Source organism: Anabrus simplex, chromosome 2, assembly GCF_040414725.1.
Source record: "Anabrus simplex isolate iqAnaSimp1 chromosome 2, ASM4041472v1, whole genome shotgun sequence".
Classification (NCBI taxonomy): Eukaryota; Metazoa; Arthropoda; class Insecta; order Orthoptera; family Tettigoniidae; genus Anabrus; species Anabrus simplex.
In genome coordinates, this window is record NC_090266.1 from 1,180,594,720 (window position 1) to 1,180,619,716 (window position 24,997).

Sequence of the window (24,997 nt, forward strand, 5' to 3'; positions counted from 1 at the left end):
TTCGACTTAATTGTTGTTATCGTCCCCGGAATCTACTTACATCTACAGAAATAAGAACGAATAAGTTGTACACCCATATGCTCCGACAGCAATATCAATCCATCTAAGATCATGAAGACGGCGCTGATTGTCAACTGGAACCGTGTTTGGAGGAGTACATCGAATCATGCAGTTCCCGAAACACCTCGTAACAGCTGATACAGGGTAATACTCGATAACGTACACACAAGCATTAAGTTCCACCGCATTCGTATGAAAGAAGGCTATTTTTTTTTTTGCTATTGGCTTTACGTCGCACCGACACAGATATGTCTTATGGCGACGATGGGACAGGAAAGGGCTAGGACTGGGAAGGTAGCGGCCGTGGCCTTAATTAAGGTACAGCCCCAGCATTTGCCTGGTGTGAAAATGGGAAACCACGGAAAACCATCTTCAGGGCTGCCGACAGTGGGGTTCGAACCTACTATCTCCCGAATACTGGATACTGGCCGCACTTAAGCGACTGCAGCTATCGAGCTCGGTATGAAAGAAGGCAATATGTGTACGTTGTGTAGGAACTGTAGAGATACCATATATCAAAGACTTGCTCAGTGGGAAGTCATCAAGCAGGTATGGAGAAAATTTAGGTGGATATTACGAACCGTTATAAATCTGCCGGGTTGAGTGGCTCAGACGGTTAGGGCACTGGCCTTCTGACCCCAACTAGGCAGGTTCGATCCTAGCTCAATCCGGTGGTATTTGAAGGTGCACAGATACGACAGCCTCGTGTCAGTAGATGTACTGGCACGTAAAAGAACCCCTGAGGGACTAAATTCCCGCACCTCGCGTCTCTGAAAACCGCAACAGTAATTAGTGGGACGTAAAGCCAAAAACATTATTCTTTATGACATCTACATTGCATCTGACTGAGTCATCCGTCCGATGTTCAGTTTGAGGCCATCTGAACTGAACAGAGCAGTGGTGCTGGGTAGTAGGTTGTTAATGTGCACAGCGTGTTCCACGCAAAGAGCCCTGGAAGTGGAGAAGAGATTTTCTCGGAAATCAGTGTCTGGGTCCGGAAAACTCTAACGTATCCCAAGAAGAGGAAGTGACTCGGACTATATGCCAATAAACTGACTAGCCTATGTTAACCAAGTGCAAGCGCGGTTTCACAAAGTGAGTGCTCCAATATTACAGTGTGAACGTGACAAAGAAATTGAAGAAAGGAACAGTGACTCTCTTGGATGTGCTTAATTTATTTGAAATTAGTGTAGAAATTTTTCAAATTTTTACAGTGTATTCGACAATATTAATGTTTTCTATTTACAGGTCTTGCACAGGCGATGCTGCCGTTTCAACATCACTTGAATAAGCTTTGTTTAATATTATTATTTATAATTTGCAATTATATTTGTTGTTATATTCCTGATAAAATACAATTTTTACTAAAGAATCGCATCTTCTTCCTTATTTCTTCGGTATTTTCAAGGGAAAATAGACACTCAACGAATCACGTTTTGCCAGTGTGGATCAGCCACTTATCCATGATTATGACTATACATATGAGGCCCTCAGAATACAAGTGGTGTAAGCCCAAAAATTATTGATTTTTAGAACAGAGCCGTATTATACTCTCCAGTATGGGGGCTTTTTCAGAGCACTAGTGAACAAAGTCCATAGTTGAGCTGTTTGTCTGCAGGTGGCAGCACTTTACATGACCACTGATGCAGCTGTTTATTATTTCAGAATACAAGTGAAGCAAGTCCGCACACCAAGTTGTGTTTTGATGTTTTATTGCTATAACACCAGCTAATTATTTATATGGACAGAGAAGAGTGTTCGGAAGTAAATTCAGGTAAGTTTTAAAACTGATGTTATTAATCATATGAAATCATTTCCTGGCTATCAGAGTTATTACACCAGAAACAAAAATTCTGAAAAAAACAGCAACGTCTATATGAAAAATGTACAATATGTACGTGCAGGAATGTAAAGAAGAATAGAAAACATCAGAGAACGAGAAATTCCTTCACAATATTTTCGCGGCCAAATTTAATCTCCATTTCAAGCTGCTATCAAGAGAGACATACATTTTCTGCGATGACAATAAAGATTTTCAATGGAACAGAATGAAGCTAATTCTTGAAGCAGGAAGAGAAGTGCACTTAGTAATAGCTGTTGAGGCTAGCGAGAATTTAAAATTAGATGCAACTGATTTTTCAGATGAATGTTATGTACTTTTAAGTTGTTTTTCGTCGCACCGACACAGATAGGTCTCATGGCGATGATGGAACAGGAAAGGGCTAAGAGTAGGAAGGAAGCGGCCGTGGCCTCAATTAAGGTACAGCCCCAGCATTTGCTTGGTGTGAAAATGGGAAACCACGGAAAACCATCTTCAGGACTGCCGACAGTGAGATTCGAACCTACTATCTCCCGAATACTGAATGTTATGTACTGACATTTGATCTACAGAAGGCACTCCCATTTCCAAAACTGTCCACATCGGTAACATACTATAAGAGGAATCTGTACGTGTGCAACTTTGGGATACATCCCTTTAATGAACATAATGGTTTTATGTACATGTGAAATGAAACGAAAAGGGGAAGACGATCGCAAGATCTTTCATCTCGTCTAGTGAAGCATCTGAACAAGACATGTAAACATTGCAAGCATGTTATTTTGTATTCCAACATTTGTACCTGACAGTATCGGAATTTAAAAATGGCACTTGCATTGAATAACCTATTACAAACAACTGGTATGGACACAGAAAAAAAAATTATAAATTCCTCGGTCAGGACATTCGTACCTACCCAATGATGCAGACTTTGCCTTCATAGAACAACATATTTATTTATTTATTTATTTATTTATTTATTTATTTATTTATTATTTATTCGCCAGATGACTAGGGGATCACTGTGAAAGAATCCAAGAGAAAATATCTTTTTAAAACAATTCTTATCCACCCAAAATTGGAAGAAGCCATTGTGAACCGAAGAAAAGCTGTAAATAGCCACAGAATTCATTGGTTACGAGTGTGATGGTTGAGGTACGAAAAGGGAAGTCAATTTTCCCTAAAACACAAGACCAGCCTAAATACCGACATGCAGCTTCATGAACTTAATTTAGCAAAGAAAATTAAAGGAAGACCAACACTACAGCTACCAGAACAAGGTCGTCCCTACATGCTGCGACGTGCGTTACTGATGCGTAGAAGAAAGATATGTTGGATCTGCTGCCTTTTATTCCTTCCATCTACCAAAATTTCTTTTAGCATCTTCCTTTCATTTCAAATAATTGTCAATCAGAACTTTCTGAAAAAGGCGTAGATGCTGAAGACAATGGTGGATTGTACTATGTGTAAATGGGCAAAGAATTGTGATCAATAAAAGAACTGCGAATGGAAACACTGGAATGATGTATTTCTGTCAATTACAAACTTCAAATCAAAAAGTTATATTGTGTACTGAATGTTTTGTAATAATTTTCAGTAGAAAACTGAAAGAAGTCCATAATTTCTATTTCAAAAATTATTATAATTTCAAATGTTTATTCTGTGCACTGAAATTCACATGGAACGAGTGAAGTACTATTTTCTCTTTCCAAACACACCAAATTTAGATTTGTAAAATATATGTTGAGTGTTTTATTCCCACATTTCGTTAACTTCCAATGCCACAAAAGCGGTGTATCTGGACTCACACCACTTGTATTCTGAATGCCTCATATGTCATAAAAGAGCCAGGAAAAAATGTTCTCCGCTACAAGAAAAGTATGAAAACCATGGATATTTTTTTCTGCTTTGGGAGAGAGAGAGCGTGTTTATATAGACAATTCTATGCTTTTCCTTGTAGTGCGAGTGCCTGCTGGCCATGGTCGTTAATGCCTGAAGTCTATATTTAAAAAAGAAAAAGAAAAATTAAGACGTGTCTGTAGTATATTACAGGAATGTTGAGGTTCAGTTAAGTATTTTTCGCGAAGAAATGAGCTTGCTTTCTTATAGCAAAGTACATAATATCGATGGTGTACAGGTCAATTGCCGTAACCCTCCCGAAATTCCAAATTGAGGTTATGTGTAAATCAAATAGTTAACACTGTAACGCACATTTTGATAAACTGGAGTAACCCTCAACACCTTCCTTCAATACAAAAAATAAAAAATAAAAAAGTAAGAAAGTTGATAGCGTAATCCTACACATCGCAAGGTCAGGTAAGCCACTTGGCGTAACTAACTAGTCGTAACCGTCAGTTAACAGTAGGTTGTCCCAGTCAATCGGCGTAAGCCACTATACTTTCGACAGCTAAGTCTCTCGATCTCACAAACCCGCGCAAGCCAGCCGGCATAACACAGTTTTTTCTTTGCTTTTGATGTGTGTGTCTGATTTAGTTGTCGCTAAAATAAACTAGATAATTCAGTAATAATATTTTGGTCATACAGTATACAAATACTTATTAGTATAAGATGCTAATTCAGTTTCGTTGTGAATTTGAGAGTTACTTCTGTCACGGTAATTTATTTAAATAAATCAGAATAGAAAATGTGTGTTCTATAATAGTTTCCCTTCTATTAATGATCATTCTTTCACATAATAAACAACTTACCGTTATTATTATTATTTATTACAATGAGTGTAACCCAAAATATACACTGTCGTGACCAACACTGAAGTTGCATCAGTCCGAGTCAAATGTCGTAACCCTCAAATTTCACGTTAAATAATTAATTTCAAGAAACTGTATGATCCCATACCATATATAGCAGTAAAAACAATCTTAGACACATTATAGAATTCAAATACCGGGTGAGTTGGCCGTGCGTGTAGAGGCGCGCGGCTGTGAGCTTGCATCCGGGAGATAGTAGGTTCGAATCCCAATATCGGCAGCCCTGAAAATGGTTTTCCGTTGTTTCCCCATTTTCACACCAGGCAAATGCTGGGGCTGTACCTTAATTAAGGCCACGGCCGCTTCCTTCCAACTCCTAGACCTTTCCTATCCCATTGTCGCCATAAGACCTATCTGTGTCGGTGCGACGTAAAGCCCCTAGCAAAAAAAAATCAAATAAACAACTATTAAGAGAGATAAATGCCTGTAGTGAGGAGCAAACTGTATTTTGTCTCTTCTGAAAAATTTGCTTTTCGTAGCTTCGGCGACGTTACCATGTGTAAGGGGGCTCTGCTCTGACCTAGACGAAATGCCAGTCAAAGGCAGTGGAAACTCGTTTAAAACACTATGCCATTTGTACCTACTCTATATACTGTAGAAGGCAGTGTTCTGACAAACAAATAACAAAATAACATGACAACGAAAAATGATTTTATTACATACAATAGTCCCTTGATTTCTGGTTTATGCTAAGCGGATTTAATTTCGTGAGTGTTTCTCTTTTCTAATTCCTCAGAATGCTTTAAACAGGTTATATGGGGCAGATCAGGATAAATGTCCAAATATATGTCAAAGAATAATGTCTAAGTGGAAATATTTACCTTGATAAAAATTGTGACGAAGTCTCCACACATTAAAGAAAAATCAGCCCAGGGAATTAGCCGTGTTGTTCAAACATCGAAGAACCATTTCATACGCAGCGCTTGGATGTCAGTGGATGCTGGAATTAAAAATAAGGTTAAGTCAATATTAGGCAGACATTGAATATTTAATAAACACAAGATTAACATGTTAATTAAATGAAATATTATCACACTAGATACAATTCACAAACTTCATAATCATGTGGAAAATAAGTATGGATCTCTTTTTTAAATTTATTTTACGTCGCACTGACATGTTTAGGTCATATGGACACGATGGGATAAAAAAGGACTAGGAGTTGGAAGGAAACGGCCTTTGCCTGGTGTGAAAATGGAAAACCACGGCAAACCATCTTCAGGGCTGCCGACAGTGGAGTTCGAACCCACTGTCTCCGGAATGCAAGCTCATATCTGCGCACCCCTAACTGCACGGCCAACTCAGTCGATATATGGATATCTCAAATTTGCTGAAGATACAGTAGACTCTGATGACAATTCCCCTTCCTCTGCCACAGCATATCTACTATTTCTACAGTAGATTATTTTTCCAGAGGGTAATAGTAATATCTTTAAAAATGAAAGTACGTGTGTTAAGCAAGTAATAATAATAATAATAATGGAAACAAAATATGGCAAAATTAAACGAGTATCACAGTTTAAGTATCTTGGTGAAACAGTTCAGGAAAATGGAATCGAAACTAAACCCAATGAAATTAGATGCCAAAACATGGAAAATGCACATCGACTAACCCAAAATATCTCTAACAAAAAAAGTATCCTCAAGCATACAAAACTGAGACATTACAATACAGTCATTAAATTGGAATGTCTTTTTGGATCAGAGACCCTAATTTTGAACAGGAAAGCAGACATTGAAAACATTGTGAAAAAGGAACGCAAAATCACGAGAAAAATTCTAGGCCCAAAACTCACCAACGGACAATACCAACTTAGAGGCAGACAGGAAATCAAACAATACACAAATAGTCAGTGACATTAGAAAAGGCAGGCTAAGATTCTATGGTCATATTAAAAAAATTCATCCAGACAGATTTACAAAACAAACTCTATGAAAATAGGAGTAAAGGTAAAACAGACACAATGAAATGGTTTGGCGAAGTCAAAACGGATTTGAAACAGACAGGAATTACACCAGCCGATGTCCAAAACAGGGTAATCTTCAGATCCAAAATTCACAAATGGCAAGTTGAGTAAGAGGAAAGACCAAAGAAGAAGACTGGCACAACCTGGTCTGAAGACAGAAAGGAAGCCCACAGTAAAAGAATAAAAGAAATATGAGCACAGAGGAAGGCAAATGCCCGCCTCTAAGTACTTTGCGTAGTCTTAATGCACTTATTCGCATATCTTATTATAATAATAATAATAATAATAATAATAATAATAATAATAATAATAATAATAATAATAATAATTCAGCGAATGGGATAGAAAATCCCATGACTGAAAAGGAAGTGAGCATGGCCCTAATTAAGGTACAATCCCAGCATTTTCCTGGTGCGGAAATAATAAGCCATGAAAAGCCATTTTCAAAGCTGCAGACGGTGGGGTTCGAATCCACCAACTCCCGAATGCATAATCACGGCTATGTGGCCAGTACCACCCACCCAACTTCCTGCGAATAATAATAATAATAATAATAATAATAATAATAATAATAATAATAATAATAATAATAATTCTATAGGTTTTGATAGACGACAGGATATCGGAGTTTTGTCCCTCAGGATTTCTTTGACGTGTCGAAGGCAACGATACGAAGTCGTCGCATTTAAATTCCCTCAAGTGTGCACTCAAACATTTTCCTTATGAAACACCGTGAAATCAACGCTGGAAAATTCCTTCAATAGAGATAGTGATTGTGTTAATGAATGGTAGGGATAAGAGAATTTTTGGGGATAAAATTTCCTTCCCGATTAAAAGAAATGTGATTAACCTCAGTCTACCCAACAGGCATTACCTAATTTGTGAAAGGCTGCTTAGCATTTATATGTTCTAGATAACAGGTTCGGTCCATGCGCAGTAGGCTGGGATTTAGTATTGCATCAGGCTTACTGACACGAAATTAATCACCTTTTCAAGACGAAATTCCGCTATCACGTTGTCTTTTAAGGTAAACAGTAGTTGAAACTACATTAAGCAGCATATAAGATCTGTTGGTGGGAAATTATAAATTCTTGTACAGATCTGCCGACAGTGGGTTTTGAATACACTATCTACCGAAAGCAAGCTGACAGCTACGCGATCCAGACATTATTATTATTATTATTATTATTATTATTATTATTATTATTATTATTATTATTATTATTATTATTATTATTATTATTATTATTATTATTATTATTATTATTATTATTTTAATGTTAAACAAGGGAAAAACTAAATACATGTACATTCTTTTCCGGAGAGCTAAACCAACGTAAGTCACACTTTGGTCATTTTACAATAAAGAGTAAAAATGTCAGTTGAACATTTTTGCTGCATTATGACTTACGCAATAAATGTTCATAATTTTTATTGACATATTTTGTGTAATTTTGATCTCTGAACACATTCAATAATATAATTTACACCTAAAACGTTTAATTATTATTTTATTGCCATAAAAATAAAATGACAGTTTCATAAAATGTGACTTACGTTGGTTTGTCTTTCAGGTACAGGAATAAATAAATAAATAAATAAATAAATACATAAATAAATAAATAAATAAATAAATAAATAAATAAATTAATTAATTAATTAATAAATAAATAAATAAAGCACTACTGATCCAACTGAATTTAGGGCTCTCGCCCAGGTAGCAAATTCCCTCTTTTGTTAAATAATTTCAAAGAACTAGGAAATTATCCAACATCTTCCTCGGTCAATTTTTGCTCTATCACAAACATATCTTGCTAATGGCTTTACGTCGCACCGACACAGATAGATCTTATGGCGATGGTGGGATAGGAAAGGCCTAGGAGTTGGAAGGAAGCGGCCGTGGCCTTAATTAAGCTACAGCTCCAGCATTTGACTGGTGTGAAAATGGGAAACCATGGAAAACCCTGTTCAGGGCTGCCGACAGTGGGATTCGAACCCACTATCTCCCGGATGCAAGTTCACAGCTGCGCGCCTCTAACCGCACGGCCAACTCGCCCGGTCTACTACAAACTACCCCAGACACTACAATAACGTATATTATTCAATGAGTTTCAAACCACACAAGAGCAAGAAGTGACAGTTGGAGACGATCTTAGACCAAAACATGAATGAATGAAGAGAATAATAACAATTTCCCTCTGGAGCCACGCTAAATAGCGTGAATAGTATAGAACAGCACCCCTTCAAATTCTCATATTTAATCAGTTTCTAATACACCTTTCTAGACGCACAATTAGTTTGCGCAAGCTAGATATCGCAAACAGATCTAATTGGAAGTAAATAGAGGGTTTCTCTAAGTGGTTAATCTGAAATCTAATAAAAAACTACAAAGAGTAAGCAACAGTGTCGCTCTTCGTAAGCCGAAAAGAATAGCAGATGCATGAGATTAATTGGTGGGGTTGTAGAAGAGGCCTGCCATAAGCCATTCTCTAGAGACACATGACACCAGCGTCTGCCCTAGGGACGGCGCGTCATGACGCATCCTACACTTGCGGAGAAGTGCTTCTTTCAACAGTGAGAGGGGAAAGAGTGGGAAACCTATAGGGCAATCACTCATCCTCCTTTTTAAAATGATATTTTAGGCTACTGGGACTTCTTTTACTGCAAAGCGATAAGTTGCCACCCTTATATTGCGGGGGTGAAAGCACGAGCGCAGATGGCAGATATGGGCGGCAATTTTACGCACGGTGGTCAATGTTAGTTCTATTTAATGGCTGGGAACTGCTTTTGTTGCCATGTGCATTGCACTCAAGAGGGTAGAAAATATCCATGGGACCGAGCGAGTTGGCTGCGCGGTTTACGACGTACAGCTGTTGGCTTGTATTCGTGAAATTCTTGAAGCCCCGAAAATAATTTTCCGTGGTTTCCCGTTTTCACACGCGGTAAATGCTGGGACTTTAGCTTAATTAAGACCACGGCTGCTTCCTTCCTAATTCGAGCCTTTTTCTAGCCCCCCCCCCCCCCCTCCGAACATTGCCAAAACCTACCTTAGTTGGTGCGACCTTAAATCACCAACAAATATATACAATTTCGATAGCGACTAACCATTAAGTTGAAAAACTAGTATATTGTATCCACCTAGCCAATACCTTTATGTTTATTTACAACTAGCTGATGTACCCGTGCTTCGCTACGGAATTCTACATTGTATGCAGAATTCTAGGTTAGGTAGTGTACACGTTGTGAGCTAGATTGTATGAAATTGCATAGCTCTTAAAGTTACCCTAGAAACGTGACGGCGAAGTCACCAAACATCTTATTCACTGTAATGGTAGACCTGCTTGCATACCATCAGTCACAGTCAGTTTGGGTAGCTTTCATTATAATGGTAGACATTCACTCTCCATCTGACTATTTACATCCTCAGAAAGACTTGTCTTAGTGGTTTTCCTAACTGAAATGAACATACATTACAATGACGTCAGTAGGAAAGGCGTGATTAAAAGCAATGCTTTCACATGAAATACTCGATCAAATGAAAAACCACACATTTTCTCACTTTTAACGAACAGAATTAAGCTGCCGATCTAACATCCAAAGTTCCAGAGCTGCAATGACCAAACCGCAGACTGCCGTAAGCCGTGAACACTCTTCTTCCTTTTTCCTTTTTCGGCGGGGAGGGAGTCGGATAGTGGTGACTCCCAGGTCAGAAACGATGCCCTTTTACTAATCTGTTTCCTAGGAGTATCCGATGAGTCGGAAAGTATCAATTCACTACACTGGCGGCGGAAAAATCTATCTGAATTGGAGGCAAATTTTTCCTTCAAGCCAGAGGAGAAACCCCCTCTTCACTGCTAATTTGGAATAAAATTAATGTAGAAATTAATAAAAACGAAGAGGAAGAACCTTTTCTGAAGAAACGGTTATTTTCAGGGTTGAATTTTGGGTTTTTTAGTGAATTATGGTGCTATAATTTGGAATAGCCCTAACTGTTATTCTAGACCAGACCATACTACTACTACTACTACTACTACTCTACTAAGTGAGCCTCTGCTTTAAGTATGCACACTGATCATTCAATACAGCGCGTCAGAGTAGGGATCGAACAGCTGGAATACTATGATGAACAAGTGTGTTACGTACCCGCTGTATCAGAAAATGTATGAACCAGAGAAATGGCATGCTAAAGAATAACGTTTTCTGACTCCCCAGGTATTTCCCGCCAATATTCGGTCAGGCTGTTATACTCGGTACGCAACAGTAATTCCATCTATCGGAGTTGAGAGGCAGCATAAGAGTCAAAGAACATCACAACAAACAATGGTCAATGTAATGTTATTGCTGATCAATGTTATGCGCTTTCGATGTCGTAGGCCTTCACATTTAGTTTTCTCCCGACTCTGAAATACCATTCTTATCATAGTCAGTACGTTAAAACTGAATAAAACATAAAAGACCGGAAATTGTATTCTCTATAACTTTTATTATGTAGTACTTTCCGATAGGACCAATAACATAGGTATTTAAAAATTACATTTTAGACCCCCTTCTCCTAAACTACAATTTCATCCACGGTGAATAAAATTGTTTATAGATTAGACTGTAGTTTCTTATTCTCCGACTCTATATACCGATTCTCATTAAATTCTGTTAACCCATTTTCTCGTGGCGGGGCGTTGATATGGACTTAGCAACAATACAAATTCTTGAATATCTGTGTTATCATAGCGGGTACGGTATTAATGTATAAGACATAAATGGTCGGAAATTTAATTCTATATAAGTTTGGTCATGTAGTATTTATCGATACGACCACTAATAATATAAATATTTGAGAATTAAATTTTAGGCTTTCCACAAAACTACCATTTCATTCAGCGTGAATTAAATGATTTATAGCCTACATTGTATTGGCTCATTCTCCGACTTCGCATACCAATTTTCAATGAGATAGGATCACTAATAACGTAAATATTTAGGAATTAAATTTTAAACCTTCTTTAAACTACCATTTCACTCAGCTTGAATAAAATTATTTATAGCCTATATTGTAGCGACTTATTCTTCGACTTTGCATACCAATTTTTATTAAAGTAGGACCACTAATAACTAAGATATTTGAAAATTAAATTTTAGGCCTTCCCCTAAACTACCATTTCAGTCAGCGTGAATAAAATTATTTATGGCCTAGATTATAGCGACGTATTACCCGACTTTGCATACCGATTTTCATTAAGTTCTCTTTAGCCGTTTTCTAGTGATGCGTGTACAGACAGACAGACAGACAGACAGAAATTACGGAAAAGTAAAAAGTGCATTTCCTTGTTACTGTGGACATGACCGATACAGAAATAACATTCTTTTCAAATTCTGAGCAATGTAGTGACAAAACTTATATTTTATATATATATATATAGATTCAAAGTTGTAAGAACACCATGTTAAAATAACAGGATAAGTTTCGGCCGCATTAGGCCATCTTCAGCTGTCTAGAATTAACTTAAAATTAATATACCAAAAGTTACAAAACATGAATAAAATTCACTCATATGATGTACGGCACTTAAAATAAGTGCATGTTGAATCATCATCAGAAGAAGTCGCTAGATGTATTGTGATGAAGTCAGAACAGTTCTACGTATGATGTAATTAAAAATCATGTCAACGTTTTCCGGGCTTGTAGGCTGTGGTCCAGGAGCGAGTGAATGTCCCGACGTTTCACCGAAGACTGCGTTCGGCATTGTCAAGTGTTCCGACTGACTTCGATAGCAGCGAAGCTCTCAGTGGAATGCTGAAACGTCGGGACATTAACTCGCTCCTGAACCACGGCCTACAAGCCCGGAAAACTTTGACATGATTTGTAACGGCGGCCGTGAAAGCTTCAATTGCTACATGTAATTAAAAGTTTGTTCTGTCCTTAAAATTTGTTTCATGCAAAAATAATATCAGTTAATTCAGTAAAATTGTTGTTCCATTTGATATAAAAACTTTTAAATTGTTACGAATTCATAAGTGTGGATCAAACTGATTTACAGTAATGCCAGCCAGACCATTGAGTGGAAATCAACTGCCGTCCCGTTATGTTGTGCGATATACCAATATACTAGTTTTACTACTTATACAGTATAACATAATTGTCAATTCGGATCCAAAATGAAATTTATTTCGTCTAACCAAGTAATGAAGAACGATCTCCATGCAGGACATTTAGGCCCTCGGAGGAGTTATTGGTGAAGGTATCCACAAACTAAGTTACCTGCTACTTCTGTTGTAGAGCTCTGCTTTGCCGAGACGGTGTTCAGTTCTTCCAGAAGGCCGGGGTTTGATTCCTCGTCTGGAAGTCAAGTAATATAGACACTAGATTTCCGTGTCTGAAGAACCACATGACCCAGGGTTTCACTCAGTCTACATAGAAAATAAATGCCAGCTTAATTCCTGAGCCGAGCTGAGTACCTCAGTTGGAACAGCGCTGGTCTTCCGAGCCTAGGTCCGCGTGTTCGATCCCAACTCAGTACTAGGGCACATGGAGCTTTTCAAATACGCCAGACTCGTGTTACTACATCCACACGCACGTGAAAGAACTCCTGCGGGACAAAGTTTCCGCCCCTTGGCGTCTCCGAGAACCGTATAAGAAGTTAGTGAGAAATAAAGACAATAGAATTCTTCTTCTTCCTCTCTTATTATTATAAGTGCGCCTCTGTGTAATAGTGGTTGGTGTGATGTAGGTGCCACCCTCAGAGGCCCCGGTTCGATTCACAGCTCCGCCACGAAATTTGAAAAGTTGTACTAGGGCTGGAACGGGGTCCACTCGGCCTCGGGACGTCAACTGAGTAGGGGTGTGTGTGTTCGATTCCCACCTCAGCCATCCTCGAAGTGGTTTCCCACTTCTCCTCCAGGCAAATGTCGGGATGGTACCTAACTTAAGGCCACGGCTGCTTCCTTCCGTCTTCCTTGTCTATTCCTTCCGATTTTTCCACCCCCTTGCAAGGGCCCTGTTCAACATAGTAGGTGAGGCCGCCTGGGCGAGGTACTGGTCATCCTGCCCAGTTGTACCCCCTGAACCAAAGTCTCACGCTACAGGACACTGCACTTGAGGCGGTAGAGGTGGGATCCCTTACTGAGTCCGAAGGAAAAACCAACCCTGGAGGGTAAACGGATTAAGAAAGAAAGAAGAAATATTATTAGAAGCCTTTGTATGCACAATTTCAGGTAATACATGTTATCAGTCGCAAGAATGGACGCCACGGGTGTAAACACCACACTGCTTGTAAACCTCTGGAATAAACAAACATAATAAAATAGGACTCTGCGTTAATAAATGTGTAGTTAACCAGTCCAGTTATCCTCCCGCGGCATGTATGACCCATTGAGAACGTCAGTCTACCAAGATAAACGCTACCTCGATTACCTGCCAGAACGACCGGTACCTCAGGATAGTTTGATTGTTTATAATTTCGTACCGACCGAGTGGCTGTGCGATTAGGAATAACGTAGCTGTTAGCTTGTATTCGGAAGATAGTGGGTTCGAACCCCACTATCGACGGCCCTGAACGTGTTTTTCCGTGGTTTCACATTTTCATACCATGCAAATTTTGCGGCTGTACCTTAATGTAATCAAGGCCATGGTCGCTTCCTTCCTACTCCTAGCCCTTTCCTATCCCGTCGTTGCCCCAAAACCTATCTGTGTCGGTGCGACGTAAAGTAAATTGAAATACTTCTTTTAAAATTTCGTGTGGCTATTGCTAGTCTGATGCAGACCTTGTAAAGCAGACCATCCGCTGATGGTGGGTGAAATCCCCCCCTCCTCCACGTGTGGGGAAATGTGGTCGAATATACTGTTAAATATCTTGTAAGGATGTTGAGGACAGCACAGATACCCCGTAGCCGAGCCAACAGAATTAGCGGTTTAGGATTTAAATTTCCCTGCCAGGAATCGAGCCTGGTACCCCGAGAATTGAAGGCGCTGACCGCTTGGCCATGGAGCAGGACTAGGACCTCCACCAACACCATATCCATCAGTAACTGTTTTATGTTGTTAATCATTGTGTTCTTAATTATCTTAAGACTCGTTGGCTGAACGGTCAGCGTACTGGCCTTCGGTTCAGTGGGTCCCGGGTTCGATTCCAGGCCGAGTCGGGGATTTTAACCTTCATTGGTTAATTCCAATGGCCCGGGGGCTGGGTGTTTGTGCTGTCCCCAACATCCCTGCAACTCACACACCACACATAACACTATCCTCCACCACAATAACACGCAGTTATCTACATATGGCAGATGCCGCCCACCGTCATCGGAGGGTCTGCCTTACAAGAGCTGCACTCGGCTAGAAATAGCCGCACGAAATTATTATTTTTATTATTATTATTATTATAATTATCTTAAAACAAAGTTATACTTTCTTTAATCACACAAATTCCATAAGAAATTTACTTCATTATTTTTATGCGTCGTGATATTACGTTATAGCGGCATGAATATTTTGGGTTTAAGACCGTAGCGCAGCTAGGATCGACAGATGGAGTGGAGGAGGTGGGAGGGGTTGAGGGGGAGTGTTATACTTACAAAATGTTGATAGAATAAAATGGAAGTGTTTGTGCTTGTCTGGTGAGCGCATACATGAGTGAAGGACACTGATACAAGTAAATTCTGTCGATATTCAGATTGCAGTAGCGATGCATTACAAAATCTTGTCCGACTCGTTGGCTGAATGGTCAGCGTACTGGCCATCGGTTCAGAGGGTCCCGGGTTCGATTCCAGGCCGGGACGGGGTGTTTAAACTTCACTGGTTAATTCCAGTGGCTCGGGGGATGGGTGTTTGTACTGTTTCCAACATCCCTGCAACTCACACACCACACATAATACTATCCTCCACCACAATAACACGCAGTTCTCTACACATGGCAGAGGCCTCCCACCCTCATCGGAGGGTCTGCCTTACAAGGGCTGCGCTCGACTAGAAAGAGCCACACGAAATTATTATTATTATTATTATTATTATTATTATTATTATTATTATTATTATTATTATTATTATTATTATTATTATTATTATTATTATTATTATTATTACAAAATCTTACATTAAAATAAAGAACAAGAACAATATGATCAAGGTGAATAGTTTTATGGCGAATGGTATGTTCAGATTGCAAACTAAAATCCAACTTTTCAGGATTCTTAGGAAATACAGAACATTTAAGAGTTGTCTTGGTTGTACAATGATTTCTTTGTGAATGCTCAAAAGAGCCAGTTGTTTATTGTCAGTTTCTATTTTTTTCTTTTGTAAAAATTCCATGGTGGTGTTCTAACCCCCAGTAACCCCACTTTGGCTATGCACCTGGTCGAAGAACGCAATATTCTGACATAGTGTGAAATCTGTTAGATCACAATAAGGTTAGTGTAGCTTCTGTGTATTCATATGCTTTTTATAGCGGCAGTCACTGGCTCCTAAATGAAGACTTCAAAACCTAACTAGCTGAGTGGCAATATACATTTATCTTAGTAAGTTATAACTTCTTCTTTTTCTTCCCCTTCTTCTTCTTCCTCCAATGTTTTCCCATAACCAGGTGGGGTCATGGGTACGAACCGTTCCACACGTGTGAACTTGGTCTTGATTTACGGCCGGATGCCCTTCCTGACGCCTACCCTACGTGGAGGGACGTATTCTCTATTGCATGTTTCTGTGGTGGTTAGTAGTGTGGTGTGTTTATGAAGAAGACTGTGTTGAAACGAATAGAAACACTCAGTCCCAGAGTCAGAGGAATTAATCAGATGAATTTACAATCCTCGACCCGACAGGAAATCGAACCCGAAACCCTCTGATCTAAAGACAAACGCTGATCATTCAACCAAGGAGGCAGACTATATACACATTTTTAAACTATATTCCATTATTGTCATTAACGTCAGTAATCGTGGGTTGAACGTGTTACATAATACCAAACGTGACGGCTACATTTCAAATACGACCAACAATATGTTCATACGGGGCGAGTTGGCTCTGCGGTTAAATGTTGCGCAGCTGTGAGCTTGCATCCGGGGGATGGTGGGTTCGAACCCACAACCCCGAAGATGGTTTTCTTTGGCTTCCCATTTGCTCACTAGGCAAATGCTGGGGCTGTACCTTAATTGAGGCCACGGCCACTTCCTTTCCACTCCTACGCCATTCATTTCCCATCGTCGCCATAAGACCTATCTGTGTCGGTGCGTCGTAAAAAAGCAATTAGTAAGAAAATATGTTCGTACGAAAATTGTTTGAAACTTTCAATAATATTCCGTTATTGCAAGTGACGGTGGGTGGAAAGCGGAAAACACTAGCAATGGTTCCGTTTGCTTGAAAATTCAATCCAGTAATCGGGAGATAGTGGGTTCGAATTCCACTGTCGACAGCCCTGAAGATGGTTTTCCATGGTTTCCCATTTTCACACCAGGCAAATGTTGGGCCTGTACCTTAATTAAGGCCACGGACGCTTCCTTCCCGCTCCTAGCCCCTTCCTATCTCATCGTCGCCATAAGACCTATCTATGTCGGTGCGACGTAAAGCAACATCCAAAAAAAAAAAAAGAATCAATTACAGTAGAACCTTCGTTATCCGAAATAATTTTAGCCGAAATACCGTTTAACTGGAACGATCGGGAAAAACTGGTTAAATTACAAAAACGAATTAAAGAAACATAGTTTGTTATGTTATGTTATGTTTTAATTACATATTTAATGGAAGAACGTTTACAAATGCAAAATTCTGATGGTATGCAACATATAGCGCAAATATTTATTAGTGAATTACTTCTTCTTTCTGATATTATATATTTTTTAAATTAACCAAATTATAAAAGGGAATTCTGTGTTTGTCCAAAAAGTACTTGCAGAATTTAGAAGGACATATTTTTTCCACCTAGAATGAATTCAGCGAACCCTCAATGGACACCCTGGAGAAATAAATTGGAGTTACTATAACCGGAATCATATTTGGCTTAACCACACCTGGGTTACAGAAACTGGAATTCGGAAACCTTACCTCAGTTGGCTTTGCAGTATAGCACAATAGTAATCTCCAGGTTCTTAGTTTTAAAGGATTATCGCTTTTCAGACAGTATATTGCAAAACATCGAGAAACTTCTCTCCTCATCAACGGATGTTAAGGCTTCATACTTGAATCAAATGAGCTCTTCCTCTTCATAAACACTAACATCAAATTTTTCTCCTATCAATATTTCACTTACCTTGTACATAACTTGACACTCCTGGCTTTTTTCAAGCACTACTTTCATTTTTCATTTCATTTATTTTCATTTCGTTTTCTCTCTTTTCAGATATATTTCAAATATATATGTCTGTCTGTTAGGTCATCAGCCCAGAGGCTGGTTGGATCCTCAAATAGTACCACTAAAGGTTATGCGGTTATAAGGAAACCGCAAAAACCAATGACAGCACCACAATGAGGCGTACTAGGCAAGATGAGGTGTGAGGTAGTTTGCCATTGCTTTCCTCACTGGGTCAGAAAGTACTATTGCAGCACGACTGACCCTATGAGCAGCACCTTTCGTAACACTCAGACGCACCAGTCGTGCTCTGCATGTCATTACTCAGCACTACTCATACCCCAGCAGCTTCCATATTGTCACAGCCATGGATGTTGACTGGGACTTCGGTGGAAGCTACACTTTACTCTGGCCTGTGCCAAGAGATGGATGCAAAAGTACTGTATCCATCAAGAAATGACAGCAGGCAACAAATATATATATATTTATTAGAAAAAAAAAGTGTTTAAGAGATTATGGATGAACTAATGATGATTCGAATGGGGAACGGGCAGTAGAAATGTAGTCGACAAATGAAGTTGCATAAAAGCCGTTAAGACGTAAAAAAGTGTTAACAAAGGACCAATAAGCGAAAATACTCCGTAAAAGGCAAAAAAGGACAAATAAAACCCCACCATTTTCTGGCCTACAAGCATTCACAATGAACATATATTATGTTGGGTCTCGTCTTCGGACACCCGATGTAAAAGGGCTGTTCCTAAACTTCCGAACCCTAGTTATATGTTAACCATGATATACAGTATAGTAGTAGCCTTCATTTCTTGTTCGCAGTTGCGGCGATTTCTCGCGTCAGTAACTTCTTTGTTGCGTGAATCATAAAATGAATGAATATCGCCACTAAGTGTTTATCGATGCAAGAGAACATAAAAGAAGGGAATGGAAGGAAAAAAGAGGAAATGATCTACGGAAGTAGAGGTCATTACATAGAAGCTTATGGGACATTTCAGGCACAGTGGCAGGGAATACTGTATAACTGTTGCACATGCAGTAACTCCGTTAGAATGAATTTCATCACGTTCAAACCCAATTTAAAAAGGTAATAGAAATCGTGATTCAGGAAGAAGTACTAGTATATTAGAACTGCAATCTGTGTGTGAAAACATACATACGTATATACATCTTCATTATAGACTGTTATATTTTTCAGTGTTCAGTCTGCAAACCTCTGTGAATTTACTAAACGCCGCCACAATCTTCTATTTTTAACTAGCTTTATGGCCTCATTTAGTTCTATACCTCTTATATTTAAATCATTAGTAACTTAGCCTGAACATCGTCGTCTTATCTTACCCTCCATGATTGAGTCCACTATTCTTCTAGGTAGCCTATCCTCCTCCAGTCGCCTCAAATGACCCTACTACCGAAGTCGTTTTATCCGTACCCCTTCATCCTTCGAGTGCATTCCTAACTTGGTTTTCATCTCCTCATTCCGACTATCCTCCTGCAATTGTTCCAACCTGTTTTTACCCTGGTTCATTCTCGATACTTTCATATCTGTTAATTTTAACTCATAAATACGACATTCTGAATCCACCCAGCTTTCCCTCCCGTAAAGCAAAGTTGGTCTGAATACAAAGCGGTCTAAAGATAGTTGATTTCCTTCTTACAAAATATTGTTGGTGGCAGCTCCGAGCTCATTGCATTCACTTTGCTGCACCTTGATTCCATCTCACTCACAGTATCACCATGCTGGGAGAATAATATTAAAGTAATTTTCAAAAATCTATTTCAATTTAGTTGGCCAGGCTGTGTAGTTCAGTTAGTAGAGCGCTAACCTCTGAGCCCATTTTGGCAGGTTTGATCTCGGTTCAATCTGGAGGAATATGAAGGTGATCAAATACATCAGCCGCGGGTTGGTAATGGATGTCCTGCAGGACAAAATTCTGGCACGTTGGCGTCTACGAAAATCATAAAAGTAGTTAGTGGGACGTATAACCAAAATCCATCTGGTTGTATGTGAATGCTTATGTCATTCTCAACGATTAATGTACAAATTAGCTAATACGTCCACTACGTGAAAACGTACATATGCACTTCCACTTTATTTTGGTGTTTTAACTCGTGTGTTTTATGAGATATTACTACGAAACTAAGTTTATTGCTGTAAAACTAGAAACTACGACAATTACTGTTCAAATTCACAGTATCTGTATAATGGCTCTGGTTTTCATTCTCCCAAAGCTGTGTCAACCTATAACTGGTCTACCATAAGATTAATCCAGAATAATAACTGAAAACTCATTTTTCACTCTATATTCAAAACGTTCCGTATTTGAATTTATGAACACTTGTCTGCATCTGATGTAACAGTGTTTCCATTTACTAATGTTGGGCCGATGATCTATATGTTAGGCCATTTTAAACAACAATCATTATCACTTGAAGTAGTTGATAGACCTCTGAGAGTACAAATACTAACATGTACTACGCAGAGACCACAGTTCTCTTCAGAGAAAGCCAGAGGATATTAATGTTTCCCGTATTAGTACAACGGATGAAATGTAAGTTTGTAGGTCTACCTCTGTCGCAATAATCATGAATGTTTTCGATATGAGGTTGATTTTTTCCTTAGGTTGTCATTCTCCACGTGTGGAGTTGTACCTTTGATCTTCTTTCGTATTGCTGAAATTTTAGAAATTCCCTAGACCTCGGTGTGTTGGGTAAGCTTTACCTGATTTCCGGGAGGACACTGTAGATTATGAACCATGAATTCGTTAAAAGTGCGCAATGCACTGGTGCATGCACCCTGAGAGGCCCTGCACTAGATAAGGTAAGGGTTATTCTGCCCGAAGGCAGGTCCGAACCTCCGCAGAGGTGTTCCTGAGCCGGAGTTTACGTGCGGTAGGCTGGCCAGTTCCTTTCCGCTCCTCCATTCCCTTACCCCCACCAACAGCGCGCGCCAACCCATCCAAGTCCTGACCACGCCCAATGTTGCTTAACTTCGGAGATCTCACGGGATCCGGTGTTTCAACACGGCTACGGCCGTTGGCCCTGCACTAGAGGGATAATATATTTCACTTACCATTTCAAAAAGTTCAAAATAACCCCTTTCCACAATCGAAAATAATCAGGGGTCTCTACGGTTATTTATATAGAGAATATTAATGTTGAAAACATTTCTTAGCAGGCAGTGTGGAGGTCACCATACTATGAAAAACGAAATATTAAGTAATTCCCTCAACTGTGCCAAAAGTTGAAAGGCTAAAGGGACCGGAAAGGTTTCAAATTGTGATTTTGGATAGGTCTATCAAACTAAAAACAAATTTCGTAAAATCACTTCCGGCCTAAATGCAGTTCCAGAAAAATAGCCTAAATCGCTTGTTTCTTTACTAGTTTCTTTTGTATTCATATCTTAGCCAAATTAACTTATTTATATAATTCTTTGTGTAATGCATTCCTTGATTCAATACCCTCAGGCTTTTTCTGATTTTTTGAAATATGTCTATACCGAATGTAGCTATTAGGGCTTAAATAAACTCTTCATTGACTCCCATTATCGCTTGTCGTGGTGCTTAAGTGAAACAATGTATTTACTCACATTAGCGTTCGTAGTGTTTTAAAAAGGCAAAAGTCTAATCTAATCGACCGGATAACGATGATTAAGAAAAGCGTTGCAATTTTTAGGAATAAATAAGGAATATATTTTCATAATTTATTATATTTTATTTACCTAAAAGTTTCCTCTGGCTGTGGTGCTAATGCAAGATGAAATGAAATGAAATGTCGTATGGCTTTTAGTGCCGGGATATCCCAGAACGGGTTCGGCTCGCCAGGTGCAGGTCTTTCTATTTGACTCCCGTAGGCGACCTGCGCGTCGTGATGAGGATGAAATGATGATGAAGACAACACATACACCCATCCCCCATGCCATTGGAATTAACCAATGAAGGTTAAAATCCCCGACCCGGCCGGGAATCGAACCCGGGACCCTCTGAACCGAAGGCCAGTACGCTGACCGGTCAGCCAACGAGTCGGACGCTAATGCAAGATAAAACGTAATAAGTTATAGCTACATATCGTGGTATGCTGTGGATTACATTTAGCAGTTTGTCAATTGAGGTGTCACTGACTGTCTTCGGTAATCATTGGTGTTGCATCTGATCAAACGTAGTGAGAATTGCCAAGCACTTGTAACCAAAGTATATGCAATAAGTTTCTGACCACGCCGCTCTGGGTCTGTGGGTTATGTAGCATTCTATTTGCTACAATTGTGTGGACATTCTTTGTGAAAATAAATGTACAGTTGAGTTGCTTTCATTTTTGTACGGTTGAAGAGCTATGATGTAGGTGTTAAACGTGTAAGTCATCTTGCCCGGCTGATTGAACTCCCGAGTGACGATGTTCTGGCTTCCTTGCATTTCCGAAAACCATAAAAATAGTCGAGCGACCTAAAACGGTAACATTATTATGCAAGTGATCTTAGCTCGTTAAAGTACGATGATAATGGGACGAGGGTTCTTCGACACAGGGAACGTGTGGGTGCGAGAAATTTCCCAATTGCATGGGACCATGCTGAGTTCATATTGTAAAGCTACATAATTCGATAATCAGGTGAAAGTTCAAGAACTTTTTAAAACACGATGTTATTATTAACTTTTGGATTTGTCTGTAAAATATTTACAGTATAATTTCCCAAATAGTTTACGTGTGGATTCGGTCTATTAAAACCTGTAATCATGTTCTTTGTATACAAAAGGGAAGTTTTGAATGCACTTGTAGTAGATATCAGGGCTTCTTGAATCGTTTCCCATCATGTTTCGGTATGCAATCTTGAAATGTTACTGACGTGGTGATGTCATCCTATCAGCAGCAATTTTACAAAGATAGTGACGTTTGACTTGACTGATTTTAATTCTGTCGTTAATTAAGACAACGAATATTCAGCAAATTTTTGAGCGAAGAGAGTAAAATTAATGGATGGACAGGTGCTTGCTTCTTAGAATTTTAGTGTCTCATTCGTATGATGTAAATCGCCCGGATCATCCTAAGCAGATAATAAGATTTTTTTTTACGTTTGATTAGTAAGTCGAAAACTCAAGTGCTACCTCATTGTCAAAGAACTTGAAGCTCAGTACAGGTGTTTTATTCAATATCCTCTCAAGAGGACTGATACTCACATTGAATCAAATCTACGTGGGTTGCAAGTAAAGTAGTGAAAATATTGCTAGAACGCAGTACAATAGGATTATATTCCTTCAATACAGTTACCCGCATAGCCTACTACCTTTTACCAAGTATCGAGAAACCGTTGGGGACTGTTGACAAGGCGTGCTTTGTTGATGACAGCGACGGAGCGCCCTACTGCGTGGAGTACAGAAGCCACGTCAGGAAATCGGCGGCCTCGGAGGGGTTACTTCAGTTTGGGAAACAGGTCGAAGTCACAAGGAATCATGTCTGGTGAGTTTGGGGGGTGTTCCAAGACCTCATTCCGACCCACACGAAACGCCCTGACCCATCGTGCAACCGTCCTCTAGGGTAATGCATTCTCGCCACAGGGTTCACATAATCCTCGATAACATTCTGATGCATTTTTGACAAGGACAACCTCGATTTTAATCCACTAACGCTGATCACCTCTCGAAAACATGGTTTAGAGCGGTGAAATCGACACTCTTCACTTCAACGCCACACACCAAAAACATTCCCAGCTGGATGCCCGTCAAATGCACACTACACATCGACAACAGTGTAACCTGACCACTCGCATGTCCGATCTCCTGTGAGTGTCTGGACTACGTTGCCACTACTCCATATACAGCCCTCGTATAACGACTTAATTTTCCTTAATCTGCTACAAAAGTCGAGTTTTTCACGAGCATCCACTAATGACTTAAGTTGTGATACTGCTTTCGGGGATTGGGATACCGTCCATAGTTTGTCTCATGTGCATGTACCAGAATTAACTTAACTGTATTACTGTGTGATCTACATAATATGTAGTTGTAAATCATTATTATCGCCTTCAAATTATACATTTCTAGAAAAAGAACGTAAATCCTAGAGTTAAATTCCGTGTTCTGGATAGCCAGTTGCTGCTCTGGGAATTGAATCACTGATCACCAAATGGCGTAATTTCCCAGTTCTATAATGAGCGTGTTTTTTGGTTACAAAGGTGATTCAATTTGTAATTTGGTAACTTAGCTGGGTCTGCCGGTTATGAAGGTTTCTATTTGCTACAATTGATGGACATCCTTTGTGAAAATAAAAGACCACTTGAGTTGTTTTAATTTTCGCACGGCTGAAAAGCTATGTTGTAGGTGTTAACATTCTAATTCATCTTGCCAGGCTGATTTAACACCACGTAAATGAACACTTCAGGGACAAAATTATGGCTTCCTAGCATCTCCGAAAACCGTGAAAACAGTCGTAGAACATAAAACCGGTAACATTATTATGTAAGTGATCATAGCGCGTTAAACTAAGACTTCGACTCACGTAATAAAGCGCGGGTTCGAATTCATTGTCAGCCGTTTATGATATTTCCCATCTTCAGTTCCAGACAAAGATTACTTACTTCCTTTTTCCTTGTCTGACCTATTCTCATTTTCATGGCTGTACAATATATTGATCCTCTTTTCATGATGTATCTCGAATTAATAATTATCAAAAGATTCTGTATGATGACTGTCAGGGTGGTAGGGAAATGATCATTCGTTCAGATGAAACTGCGGTGGAAAACATACATTTAAATATAATGGTGGTCCTGAAACAAAATCGCTTTTCTTCATGAAACATTTTATTCCAGCAATTCAGTCCGGGAAACACAGACATACAAATCTCTGTGAGCGTACGTAATTACATTTTCAAATTTTAAAAATATCATTCTGGCTTAAGAAACGGACCAATCGTGCGTGTGATTCTAATTTAATGCTAATAAAGGATTATAAAACGATGTTTTCTGGTGTCGGGACATGAACCAGCGACGTACGGCGTGACAGCTCAACGTGACAATCGTTGCGCTATCAGAACACATTTGCATTGTAGAATACATTGACATTAGGGATCAACACAGTATCCAGTATTCGGGAGATAGTGGGTTCGAACCCCACTGTCGGCAGCCCT

At 39.3% G+C, this 24,997-nt stretch overlaps 1 protein-coding gene across 1 annotated transcript in view; it reads right to left on the reverse strand.

Moving 5' to 3' along the window:
* Delta (neurogenic locus protein delta) overlaps positions 1-24,997 on the reverse strand; it is a 1,656,387-nt gene that overhangs the window by 538,136 nt on the left and 1,093,254 nt on the right. Inside the window, exon 5 of the mRNA XM_067142151.2 lies at positions 5,469-5,587. Coding sequence (XP_066998252.2) covers positions 5,469-5,501 — 33 coding nt within the window. The 5' untranslated portion in view covers positions 5,502-5,587. The remainder of the gene's footprint in view (positions 1-5,468; positions 5,588-24,997) is intronic.